Source organism: Chrysemys picta, chromosome 22 (assembly GCF_011386835.1).
Source record: "Chrysemys picta bellii isolate R12L10 chromosome 22, ASM1138683v2, whole genome shotgun sequence".
NCBI lineage: Eukaryota > Metazoa > Chordata > Testudines > Emydidae > Chrysemys > Chrysemys picta.
Window position 1 is genome coordinate 12,960,965 of NC_088812.1, and position 12,719 is coordinate 12,973,683.

The 12,719-nt window shown below is 60.6% G+C and overlaps 1 protein-coding gene and 1 long non-coding RNA gene across 2 annotated transcripts; one reads left to right on the forward strand and one right to left on the reverse strand.

Annotated features, from left to right (window-relative positions):
- Window positions 1-1,198: 1,198 nt before the first annotated feature.
- LOC135977060 (uncharacterized) lies at window positions 1,199-4,977 on the reverse strand. Its single transcript, XR_010594390.1, has 3 exons — window positions 3,478-4,977; window positions 2,950-3,094; window positions 1,199-1,498 (listed from the first exon to the last, which is right to left on the reverse strand). It is a non-coding gene; the product is annotated as an uncharacterized LOC135977060 (long non-coding RNA).
- On the forward strand, window positions 2,137-12,458 carry COQ10A (coenzyme Q10A). The gene is made up of 5 exons (XM_042844151.2): window positions 2,137-2,332; window positions 8,227-8,388; window positions 8,707-8,899; window positions 9,046-9,147; window positions 9,700-12,458. Exons 1-5 carry the CDS (start codon window positions 2,253-2,255, stop codon window positions 9,865-9,867), a joined length of 705 nt encoding a protein of 234 aa, XP_042700085.2. The 5' UTR covers window positions 2,137-2,252; the 3' UTR covers window positions 9,868-12,458.
- The last annotated feature ends 261 nt before the right edge of the window (window positions 12,459-12,719 follow it).

Here is a 12,719-nt window from a genome sequence, read left to right on the forward strand (position 1 = left end):
GGGACACTATAGGTTCCAGCGGGCCTTGTGGCCATAAGGTTTAGCTTGATGTGGAGCATTGCATGTGGGGCCCTGTAGTCTCCACCAGCCAGCTAAAGATCAGGATGGCTTTAAGAAGCTGCCAATCTGGCTTTTGTCAGGGCCACTTTTGGGAGCCCCTTGAAGCAAAGGACTTGTTTAAATAAATAAATGATCGGTGCAACAAGATGAGCTGAATAATTGTTTTCTGCAGTTACAAGGTGTTTCTAGTTAATTTTCCTGCCTGTGACTGTTTGGGAGGGATAACGGGGCACCGCTTTAAATTGCTACCTCCGTGTCTTGAAATAACACCCAGAGACACATTGACATTGACTGCCATGGAGTATGGAGGGGACGTAGTCTGGGGGCTAATGTGGCAGCTTCACTCCGGGCTCTACTTTTGATCTCCGGTTGAACTGAGTTCAGAGGAGGAGGAGCCAGGAGACTATGTTTGTGCTGTTGATACTGTAGCAGGGCTATTTTTATCATGGCTTTGGACCTGCAATTAGCCGAGTGTTACCTAACAGTGAAATCAAGGTGAAATCATAGAGCTGAAAGCCATCAAGAGCAGCTGTTGACATTTTCGCCAGTGAAATATTGCCGGGAGGAGGAAGCAGTGGAACTAGACCTTTCACGGCAGCACAAGATCATTGGACTTGTGTTTTACAGTGTATTGCTCACAACCCTTTGCCAGCCATTTGTATAGGCCTTGTGGGGTGGCCTCTCCTCCTCCTCTCACCTTGTCCGCAAAGGAAGCAAAACTGGGGGGTTCCTAGCACAATTCTCTGCGAGCTGGGATTTGAGGAGTTTTTGGTAACTGGCTTCCCTGAAAGAAAATGGAATTAGGAGATGATTCATAGATTCCAAGTTCAAAAGGGACCATTGTGATGATGAAAATAGAGGGACAGCTGGAACTGTTTAGACAATAACTGCTAATCAGTCCCATGATATATTGCTTAAGCTTGTGGTTAAGGCATAGATCTAGGAGTCAGGACTTCTGGGTTCTCTTCATGGCTGTGACACAGGCTTCCTTTGGGCAGGTTACTTGACTTTTCTGTGCCCCAATTTCTCCATCTATAAAATGGGCATCATAATTTTAACCATCCCAAGAGGGCTCTGAGACTTTGATTTCAGTATTAGTCTGTAAAGCACTTTGAGATTCATCTTGCAAAACCAGAGCCCAACAGTAAGTGTATTTTACTATGATTTTAGTCAAAGAAAGAGCAAACATGGATAAATGGTTTGACAGGGTCACTTTTTTAGGGTGATTTCTGCAAGAAAGCCCATGGGTCCAAAGCTCACTCCGGGGAGAAGGTCATTATGATATTATGTTGGTTGGAGGTGTGATGATGTTGTGTTGTGATGTCATGACATGGCTTCCTGGTGTGATCAGAGGATGAGCATCCTAAGGTTGATGACGTTGCCTTGAGCCACAGCAACGTCCTGATGTGTCCGAGTCCATGACTGGGGTTCCCACCCACTGTGAAAATACAAATAATAAGGAATCATGATGACGTGATGATATTTGGATGGGCTGTGATAATTTGATGCTCAGTCCTATGGACGAGATGACCTCCCGAGGGCCCTTCCAACCCTGCTAGTCTCTGATTCTAGGATGTCATGTTGCAGCACGATGATGTCACACGTCCCGGTGTGAGGTCAGGATGACATACGAGCATGTGCTGCTGTGTCCCAACATGGCACGGGGCGATGGCGTGTGGGGGCATGGCGCAGCGGGGCCATGGGATGATGCGGCAGCGTGATGCATCACGGGGCGATGATGCGACTGTGTCATGCTATGACATGCTGCAGCACGACATGAGGTCACTTTGCAGCCCATCAGCCCCCAGCTGCTGGCTGGCTTGATCACAGGCCCCGCCCTGCCTGCCAGATGGACTACAATTCCCATCAGGCACCTGGGCCGTCGCTATGACGCCAATGGCACCTCAGGGCGGCGGGACTACAATACCCATGATGCCCCGGGTGGCGGAGCGCAAGCGCCCAGGGCGTCACGGCGCCGGAAACTACAACCCCCATGATGCACCACGTCCCCGGGACAGCCCTGTCCTCCCAGCTCCCGCCCTGCTCCCTTCGCCTTCTCGCCCCGCCCCCTGTCTGTGACGCGGTGGGCTCTATAGTGACGCGTGACGTTGTGTGTGACGGGGGAGGGGGAGTTCAGCGCGGCGGAGCCGGTATTTGCGGCGGACGGAGCGCGGAGCCCGGACCCCTCCCCCATGGCGGCCAGGCGGCTGCGCGCGGTGCTGCGGCTGGGGGCGCGCGAGGGGCTGTGGCCGGGCGCGCCCCCGCCTGGCAGGTGAGCGGGCCCGCGGGCCGCCGGGGGGGGGGTTATGGAGGGAGGGGGCCATGGGGGCAGGGAGGGGAGTGTCTGGGGGAGGAGCCATGGGGGCCAGGGCCCTAAGAGGGGGTCTCTGGGGGGAGGGGCCATGGGGGCAGAGAGTGGGGTTTCTGGGGGGAGGGGCCATGGGGCAGAGAGGGGGGTCTCTGGGGGGAGGGGCCATGGGGGAAGAGAGGGGGGTCTCTGGGGGGAGGGGCCATGGGGCAGAGAGGGGGGTCTCTGGGGGAGGGGCCATGGGGGCAGAGAGGGGGGGTCTCTGGGGGGAGGGGCCCAGAGACCTCCCCCTCTGGGGGGAGGGGCCATGGGGCAGAGAGGGGGGTCTCTGGGGGAGGGGCCCAGAGACCTCCCCCTCTGGGGGGAGGGGCCATGGGGATCAGGGCCCTAAGAAGGGGTTTCTGGGGGGGGAGGGACCCAGAGAGGGGGCCTAAGGGAGGGGGGCACTTGTATGCAGCATTGGGTGCAGCGGAAGAGGCAGTGGGGACCCGGCCAGGGCCGCTCACGGCATGGGGGGTCAGGCTGGGTTGGCTGCGGCAGGGAAGTTGGTGTTTTACGTTTCGGGGATCCGGCCCCCACACCTATTGCCAGAGAGATGGTCTTGGGGACAGCTCTGCTCCCAGCCGCACGACGTCCCTGTGGCAACTTCAGCGATTGTCCGTGGGAAGCGGTGATGCGAGGGGAATTCTTCCCGGATACTTCGCGTCTTTCAATGGAATTTAGCACCTGGAACCAAAGAACCAGATGTGAGCGGCTAGCTGGCTGCAGACCCTCGGCAACACCCCAGGAGACTGCCTTAGCTGGCTGAAGACTAGCTCAAGGGCTTGATAGACCATGGGGGATCCATGGACCACGCATGGGCAACCGCTGGCTTAGTAAAACTTGCTGCGTCTAAATGGGATCTAGCATCACTGAAGCAAGGATGGGTCCAGCCCTAGGTCCTGCGGTTTGCTGGACAGCTGCCGGCCTTTAGGTTTACCCTTCAGGGGAGGGGAGGTGGGTGCTGGTTTCTTTAGCAACGGAAGATGTTATGATAACATGTAAAGAGCTTTCCAGGGAGTGTCTTGCTTTGCAGGAAGAGGAAATAGGATTCAGGTTCAGCAGCTGACCTCCTTTGCGAATTTCCAGACACATGGGTGCAGCCCTGCGATCAGGTGCTAGTTAAAGGGCGATCGCCGGAGACGGCGGTTTGTAAAAGTCTCTCCTCAGTCGGAAAACACGATGTTCACTCGACTTGATGATCTGAATCAAATGTCACCTCTTGCCCAGGCTTCGAGAATGAATGTCGTCCCTTTCAAAAGGCCTGGAAGTTTTGAGGGCTCGCACCTCCTCCAGGGATGACCTCTGGTGGGAGGTGCCGTGCCAGGAAGTTGCTGCAATGCATTGGTCTGTCAGGCCATCAGAGCAGTCCTGCGTCTTGGCAGGTGGGAGCAAAAAAATCAACAGCTTGGGTATAACCGAGGTGCTTTTCGAGTTCAGATGCCTCCATTAGCACTTGGGATGCTCCCAGAGCTTGGAGCCGAGAGAGTTGAAGTGGCCTCGTGCCCAGCTTTGAAATGGAGCCAGGGTGGCTGCTCGTCACTGACGTGTTGGGGATAAGAGATGCCATGTTCCTCAGGGCAGCAGCCCTCTCCTCTGCATCTGCCCAGCACCTAGCTCAGAATAAATAACATCTTGCAGGCAATTCTTAAGTGTGTTTTGCTTTGAGACACAATACGGGAGGGCTGGCAAGGCACCCCCAGCTGAAGGCTGTGCTCTTTGCTGCCCGAATTCTTCTTGTCCGCTGCTGCACAGCGTCCGGCACAGAACTTGGAGTCTGTCCCCTGGAGAGCCTGTCCATCCACTCAGGCAGGGCTGAGGGGGCCCAGGCGACCTCTAGGCTCATGGAGAGCTCAGATGCGTTACCGAATCTGAACCACCAGCAACGTCCTTTGCACTTTCCTCTGCGCTGGAAGGAGAGGGGGCATTGGGCTGTCTGAACCTGGAGTGGCCGCAGCACAGTGGAAAAGAAAGACCTTTCCCCTCTCCTGGTGCCTCTGGGGAAGAGCGTGAGTGACCCGTTTTCAGATGCATCTATAAATATATGTAGGCGAACAGCCTGAGTGGAAAGTTTCCAGTGATGATGGAACGCGACCCCCTGATTGTGTTGGAAGGAAGTTGCCTCTCGTTCCTAGTGTCGTTATAATGTCAAATTCGGAACTTCAGGACTTCTTGTTTATTTTGTTGGCATTGAACCAATGGGATAAAACCCGACCAGTCTGTACTGCGGGTTGGGAGTCAGGAACTCCTAGGTTCTATTCCTGGCTGTGGGCGAGTCGCATTGCCGCCCTGTGCCTCAGTCTCCCCAGCTGGGTATAGTCACTGAATGGTCTGTTGCTGGCTTGCACGTAAGTGCCGCCTGCTGCCTCCAGCACCAGGGTCAAGTGGCGAAGAAGGGGGAGCGTTCGCCGTCGCACTCTGGATCTCGACGCTGACTCTGGGGTTGTGGGAGATCAACCGTCTGTCCAGGCTGTCGTGGGAGGCCAACCACTCCACCAGCGCAGCTCAAAGGGTGGGTCAGACCCCCCGCCTGCCAGTGAAACGAGCGGAAGCCCGCTCCCGGCGTGCACAAACATTCCAACGGGAGGGCCGTTCACCGCCTCTGGACTGTTTGCAGGAGAGCGGTCACATGTTGCTGGCTTCCCTTCTGTGTTTGTGATTCTCCTCTTGTCTGTGGTTGGCGTGCCAGGCTCTGAGGATCAAGGAACAAAACCACCAGCTGAAATTTCATCAGGGGGCGAGGTCCAGAGGACAAACTCCGAATGGAATACAAGGGAATTAGAAGCATGACCTGGGTAATGAGCTCTGCCTCTGACAGGCTGGTGACCTTGGCAGATAAGTCCTGTTTTCAGTCAGTACCTCAGTTTCCTCATCTATCAATCGGCGAGAACGCTGACCCACCGTGGAGAAGAACCCACAGAACCCAGCATAAATCGCACCTAACCAGCCCACAGTTATTGTCAATGACCCACATTTTCCAGAGCGCCTTTCGTCCAAAGCTACCGGAGCGGCTGTAGACCGCTGAAAGGCGGCCACGCTGAGGATGGGAAGTAGCAACCAGGGCTGTGGAGCCGAGAGGAAATCTTGGCCAGTCGCTGCTCTTTCGGAAAGCGCCAGGGATTGCTAACGTCCAGGCAGGGCAGGGCAGGGCAAACCAAGCCTCTGGGCCTTGAGACATCCTGCCAGGACGCTGACTCCCGCTCCTCCACCCGAACTCTCTGCTTGGCAGCATAGCCGCCGGGTATGGTTATGCACCGATGGGTCACTGGTACAGCAGGGTGTTCTTACAGGGCCTGCGGAGAGCGGAGGAAACCTGCTAGAGTGGCACGTTGCTTCCCTGCCACCCCCCTTCTCAAGAAATCCAGATCCCCTCGGCCCCTGCATTGGTGCCCGTGTTTGCCCCATATTGATGCGGAGGGGGGCAGAGCTCAGCAATGTGCCCTGTGTTTCACCAGCCACCCTGACTAAGGAGATGGGGCAACCGTGGTCCCTGTGCCTCAGAGCGGGCCCTTCCTGGTGGCACCGGACCCTCCTCTCCCCTCTGGTGCCCGGCTCCAAGGACTTGCCACTCCTTATTGGCTTTCCGCCGGCTCAGCTGACGGCTGGTCCTGTGAATGAACCTCTCCTCCTCCTGCTCTGAGCTGCCCTCCTGATGGGCGGGTCTAATGGCAGCTGTTGCGTCAGGCCGGCTGGGCACAGGGGAGGGGCCGCCTGCCTCTTGACTCAGCAGCAGGTGATCTGCAGCAGGAAGGAGGTGGTCAGGGTCACCCTCGCTGCCCTCCCCAGCTGCCTTCACAAAGATCTGAGTGAGCACAAGCAGGAGGGGATGTAAACTGCCACTGTGTCTGAGCGCCCGCCCTGCCCGCCAGCCGCCCGCCAGCCGCCCGGCCTGCCCGCAGGAGAGCCCGCCCTGCCCGCCAGCCGCTCACCCTGCCCTACCATGGGGGGCTTGTTTGGGGCCACGAACTGCTGGCCAGTGAGCTAGTGGGAGCAAGCTCCCCCCTGAGCCAGGGCTGACCCCGTTGCGGTGCTGTGCTGCAGGGAGCAGGATGAGTGAGGGAGCAGGGGGGCGCTCTCCCCTCAGAGACAGGGCTGATCCCAGGGCCCCCTCCCGGTGCTGTCTGTCAGATGATCAGACTTCAAAGCTCAGGTCTGGGTCGTTTGTGCTCGTTCCTGCTGAGGGCATTCTGTGCCAAAAAAAATTAAAATTCTGCAAAATTCTGCCAGTTTTACTTGTCAAATAAATGTGGAGGCTCCAGCATGGCCTTGGGGAGCACAGGCCGCTGGCTGCAAGGAGGTGGGAGATCACTGTTCAGCTTCCCCCCGGGACACAGACTCAGCGATGCGGCTGCACCCAACCCAGACAGCGCAAGGACTGGGCCTGCCCCAGAAACACCCCAGGGTCCTGACCCTCTGTGCCAAGTGCACCAGGTGTGGGCAGGCAGGCACAGCAAGGCGGGATCCAAGTGTGGAGGAGCACAGTGTGGGGGGATCCAGATGTGGGTTGAGAGGGTTCTGTGGGGGGCAATCTGGGTGCATGTGGCTTAGTGGGGGATTCAGGTGCAGGAGGATCTGGTTGCACAGGGGCTTGTTGGGGGTCTCTGGGTGCAATGGTAATGGAACTCTGCAGGGGGGTTCAGGTGAAGATGGGGGTCCAGGTGAAGGTGGCTGGTGCTCAGCAGGGGGGTCTGGGTATGGTGGGGATAGAGCTTGTTAGGGGGTCTGGGTAGGTGGACTGTGCGGGACTCAGTAGTGGGGTCCAGATGCTGAGGGGGGTGGGGTTGGTACAATAGGGATCCAGGTGCGGGTGGCTTGTCGGGGTGGTCCAGGTGCAGGGGGAGTGGGGCTCATCGTTGGGGGGTTTCTGGGTGTGAGGGGGGGTGGGCCTCAGCGGGAGGGTCTGGGTATGAGGGGGTTTGGATGCATGGGTGTTAGACGGATGGGGGAGCAGCTCCCTGAAAAGTGATCCCTCCCCCTGCAATTCAGGAGCGATGGGTACAGGAAGTGAAGGGGAGGGGCATTGCAGAGCTTCCTACCAGCTGTTGGAGAAATCTGGGGGTGGGTCCGACACGGCCCTGGATGCCATGCAGGGGCAGAGGAAGTCCCGTCCTCCACAGCCCAGACAGGACTAGCAGCTGAGCCTGGCGCAGGGTAGGAGCCACCAGCCGGGTCTTCCCTAGTCTTGCCCACTGCCCCACAGTGATTTACCTCTCTGCCGGCTGTCCTGGGCACCTGAAACATACTGATGAGGAGGGTCACATGACTGCTCTTGTGGCCTCCCTTTGCTTCCCCATCAGAAAGTAATTTTTCTGCGGGGAGGCAAAGAAATCTGCGGGGGGACATAAATTCTGCGCACGCGCAGTGGCGCAGAATTCCCCCAGGAGTAGCTCATTAAACATCCCCTTGGTGGGAGCAGGCGTCAGCGGCACCTTCACTGTGAGACGGGAGTCGGTGTCGCTCCCTGCCACAAACTGGTCGGTAGAGTTGCTGCGTCACTAAACCGCTGCCAGGTCCCAGCCCAGCGGTGGCCGCATGGGAGCGGTGAAGCGATCGCAGCATGCAGCGTGGCCATACAGCACGTAGGGGCCGATAGGTCCCCAGGGGAACGAGATTGGCATGCGAGAGGGAATTGCCTCGTCCTGGCTGGGGAGGGTGTTTCGCCGCCTTCGTCTCCCGCAGCCTCACTCTGCTTTAGAGGCTTTGGGCCTAGCTAGTCTCAGCCTCAGGTGACCTCTCGAAGGGGAGTAGCACCTAGCTCCCTTCCTCTGCCTGGCCAGGCGGGCGCCGGTCGGTCTCTGCTAACCCCGACCCGTTTCCAGTTGCAGGGCCGTGTCTGTCTGCGGGATTCTGCTGAGCCGGGTGCCTTGGGCAATAAACAGCCTGGACTGGGGCCCCTGCAGCCCGCACAGCCGGACGTTCATCAACCTCACGGGGCCTTTCACCAACAAAAGGAAGGAGTATTCGGAGAGGAGGATTATAGGGTAAGTGGCATTGGCTGTGTTCCCCCAGAGGGGGATGGGGCTTTCCCTGCACGCTCCAGCATGCTGCGTCCTTCCCCTGCTTGCCCCAGTGCTGGTGGCAAAAGGGGAGTTTGGTCTCCAGGCCTCGGTCAAGCCTCGACCTGTCTGTGACGTGACGTGGGCAGTGCGAACCGGAGTGAGACCCATGAAACTCATTGCATGTGCAGGGCGGGGGGCATGGATGGTGGTGGAGGTGCCCGGTTCCCTAGCCCGTCCCCGAGCTGCCCTGTGCCTGCAGGACGGCAGCACCGAGTCAGCGCAGGCGTCTCCCCCCGGCAGGTACTCCATGCAGGAAATGTACGAGGTGGTGTCCAACGTGGATGACTACAAGCACTTTGTCCCCTGGTGCAAGAAGTCGGTGGTGGTCTCCAAGCGCACGGGCCACGTGAAGGCTCAGCTGGAAGTGGGCTTCCCGCCCGTGCTGGAGAAATACACCTCCATCATCACCTTGGTGCGCCCGCACCTGGTCAAGGTGAGGCTGCCGGGGATTCTCAGGGCGGGGGATGTGCGGGGATGGAACAGTTCGGGGTGGGGGCGCTCAGCCCCCCCAGGGAGCCTGGCTTCCCAGCACTCTGGTAGCAAAGCCCCTCGCCTGACGCTCCTGCTATCCCTTCTCAGGCCATCTGCACTGACGGGAGGCTCTTCAACCACCTGGAGACTAGCTGGCGCTTCAGCCCGGGCATCCCAGGCTACCCCCGCACCTGCACGGTGGATTTCTCGGTAAGCCCCCCCCCTCCCCCCCCAGCCTGCCCTCTCCCATTCCCCGCCCCACCCAGTCGCCACGTGGAGTCGTCCCCGCAGTGAATCCACTGGGGATGGACCGGAGAGGTGGCTGCCGACCAGCCAGCGCATACTGTTAGAAGCACCTGTCCCCAGGTCACTGGCCTCGAGGAGGAGGTAAGCAGGGGGCGAAATGCTGCCCTCAGCCACTGAGCGACTGCTGTTCGTGTCTCGAGGGAGAGAGAAGCAGGAGCAAATGTTCCACCTGGGCACATTTGTCTGAGAGGCGGGGCCTGGGAGTCAGGACTCCTGGGTTCTCCTCCTGGCTCTGTCAGTGACATGCTGCGTGAGCCTGTCTCTCGGCCTCAGTTTCCCCAGTGGGCTGCGGGGTTTGTGTGGAGGCGACTGTTCGCTGCGTGCTGCTGAGGAGGGCAGGTTCCCCACTGGACATTGTGGAACAGGGGCAGCCCCGTCCCCCTGCCCTTTGTCCAGGGGGGGCTCTGGCCCGGCCTGCCCTGCTCCGCCAGCCCCTCATCTCTCTCTCCTCCCCAGATCTCCTTCGAGTTCCGCTCCCTGCTGCACTCGCAGCTCGCCACGGTCTTCTTCGACGAGGTGGTCAAGCAGATGGTGGCAGCTTTCGAGCGGCGGGCGGCCAAGAACTTCGGCCCGGAGACGCGCATCCCCCGGGAGCTCATGTTTCACGAAGTTCACCAAACGTGAGGGGGTCAGGGCCGCACGTGCAGACTGTGCCGGGGCGGCGGGAGGCGCTCGGATGCCCTGCCCCCGCCTTTTTAACTATTTATTTGATTTCACCTCTCCTGACGGTCTCTCTAATTTATCTGCTGCCCCGGTGTGCTGAGAACGGGGACGTACCCGGAGCGGCTGGGTCTGGCTGCCCCGGACCAGCCCCCGCCTGCCGTCTCGCACAGACGAACCGCACCGGCCCGCCCGGCTCCATATTTTTGTAGCTAATTTTATTTTAAATTTATTTTATTTTGGGGGCGGGGTCTTGTTTAACATCCCTCCAAGCAGGGAAGAGCGGTCCCTGCCCCTTCCTGATTGCCAGCAATTCCCGTCTTTCCCGCTGTGCTGCCCTCACGGCAGAAACCAGCGGGGCTGCGTGGGCCAGCCCCCCCTTGGTCGGATTGCCTTTCCCCCAGGCGGGGCCGAGGCAGTGTGCGCGTGGACTGGACGATGGGGGTCTCGGCTCGCCTATCTGCGGTCGGGGGCAGGGTGTGGGAAACGGATCAGAACCTTCTCCCCGTCCCAGGGGTGCTGAGTGCAGAGAAGGGCGCCTAGCCAGCGTTACAGTGGCGGCGTGGGAGCGAGAGGGGAGTTGCATTCGGTCTGGAAGCGAGCACCGACGGGAAGTGTCACATTATGCGGGGCCTGCGGAAAGGGGCGGGGGCACTGCCTGGTTGGCGCCCCTGGCAGAAGGTGGGAATGAGCGGGCAGGGCATGGGGCAAGTGCCCGGAGGGCAGCATGGGACTCGGAGGGCAGCTGCTCCACCAGCCCTGCAGGTGGGATCTCGCTGAGCTCGCCCTGGGTGGAGGGAGCGCTCCCCGGGCCCTCGTTGGAGAGGGAGATGGCACGGCCACAGCCAGGCCCCCCCACAGCACTGGCAGCGGGGCTGCTGGCTCCTGGCCCGTCTCCCTTGGGAGAGCCCTGCGGGCGGGAGATAAAGCCTGCCTGAGTGACCCAGGATGGAGGTGGCCCGGAGCCTCCATGGGGTGGTGGGGCAGAGGTGATGCCCACTGGGTACCCGGCCCTAGGGAAGCCCTGGCAATGGAAGGCGGATTTTCTATGCACTGACGCAGAGTCCCAGATGCTGGAGTCTCCCCTCCTGCTTCGGGGGAGGGGGGGGGGACGGGGACGACCTCCCCTCTCCCCTCCAAAGCTCCCAGAAGCCCAGGGGGTGTCAGCAGGGGGTTCCTCTCCAGCTGGTAGTGGAAGGCTTTAGAAGGGGGGAGCAAGGATCCAGGTCCCAGGGGCTGCGGCCCCACAGCGGAGCCCTCCTTGGCCAGCCCCCCAGCCGTGCTGTGAGCAGGGCAGGGAGGGGTGAGAACACCGCTGCTCCCCCCTCCCCGCCCAGGCACACAGCAGCGCTGTCGGGGGAGCGTGGCGAACGCTGCGGGAGATAAGTGAACAGAGCCCCATTGTCCTCCGCCAGCGGAGGGAGGCCCCGGAGCCTGCAGAGCGCTGGGGGTGGATTCTGCCTAGAAAGGCCCCGTCACCTTGAAAAGCAGCTGCAGCTTCGCTCCACGTGTGGCCCAATCCACAGCCAACCCGTGTCCCCGTGGGAGCTGCCCGCTAGTGGGGAGCAGAGCCTGGCTCTCCCCTCGCCCCACACCCCAGCGCCAAGCACCCAGGCCCAGCACCTTGTAGCAGACTCTGCGCCCCGGCCCCTCCTGCTGTGCAAAGGAGCCGGCGTTACATACGAGACCCGCGGGCAGGGCAGGGCAGAACCGCCAGCCCCAGGCCGGCTGCACTGGTTTGCACCGCTGTACCTGCACCGAGTGGGGGAGGGATCCCGGCTGCTGCACGCTGCCCTCGCACGAGAGGCTGGGCGCAGAGACCGCCCAGGGCGTGCCACTGCAGAGCGTGTTCAGAGCTTCCCATTGCGGCTCTGGGGGGAGGTGGCAACGGGAGGCTGAGCAGGCAGCGTGTGGGTCACAGCAGTGATGGAAGGGGGCGGTTGGGCCCTGCGTCTCGTTCAGCCCGAATGCCTAGTGGGGCTGGGCAACGCCCATGGCATGGGAGTCGTTACCACAGTAAGGGCTTGAATGGCCTCTCCGGGGACCTGTCTCCAGAAGTGGGGGGTAGCCCAGGGCACTGGTACCGCTGGGATCTGTTGCCAGCAGTGCGGCTTCCCCTGCCGGGGGCCACCTGCCACCCACGTCCGAGCGCTGGGCCGGCTGCGAACACCGCGTCTGCTCCAGGCCTCTGGCCTGACTCCCTGCCCTTAACCCTTCGCTTCCAGCCGGGCTCCCCCCGTCTCCAGGGCCCAGGAGATGGGTGGGGGCTGCAGCTGGGCTCTGCCCTGTGCGGTGCCTTCCGCCTGCTCCCTTCTCAGCCTGACCCCCAGGCTGCCCTCTGCCGGCTCACTGAGAGAAACGCACACTGGGGGGGATCAATCTGATGCAGGGGTGGGGGGGGGAACACCCCCCCCAGCCTCCATCTCAGAGCTGGGACGCACCCACCTCCTCCGTGCGCTCACGTGGGAGTTTTGTCTCCAGCCGAGAGACTCTGTCGAAATTTCCTGCCCAGAGAAGTGGGTTTTTTAGGCCAATAAAAAGCATTTGGCAAGTGGGCTCGTTGCCTCCTTCAGGGTGTCTGCGGCGGCTCCGGGGCTGGGTTCTGCGGGTCGGTGTCACCTGAGAGGTTGGCACCTGCGGGCCACCTGGGCTGGGTATTTCTCAGCTGGACTCGGGGCAGGGGGTACGTGGGGCCCGCCCTGTGGGCCTGGTGCTCGCTGGCTGGCCGGGCCCTTTCCGCTCAGCATAGCTGCCCCTGGCTTTGCACCACATCTGCCCTCATGCCCTGGCCCCGGGCACCCGCTGCACAGCAGGGC

Excerpts from the sequence above, each read along its gene's own strand:
- COQ10A (XM_042844151.2), top strand. The coding sequence starts at position 2,253 with ATGGCGGCCAGGCGGCTGCGCGCGGTGCTGCGGCTGGGGGCGCGCGAG. Across the intron at positions 2,333-8,226 it reads GGCGCGCCCCCGCCTGGCAG|TTGCAGGGCCGTGTCTGTCT; the intron begins GTGAGCGGGCCC and ends ACCCGTTTCCAG. Across the intron at positions 9,148-9,699 it reads CCTGCACGGTGGATTTCTCG|ATCTCCTTCGAGTTCCGCTC; the intron begins GTAAGCCCCCCC and ends TCTCCTCCCCAG.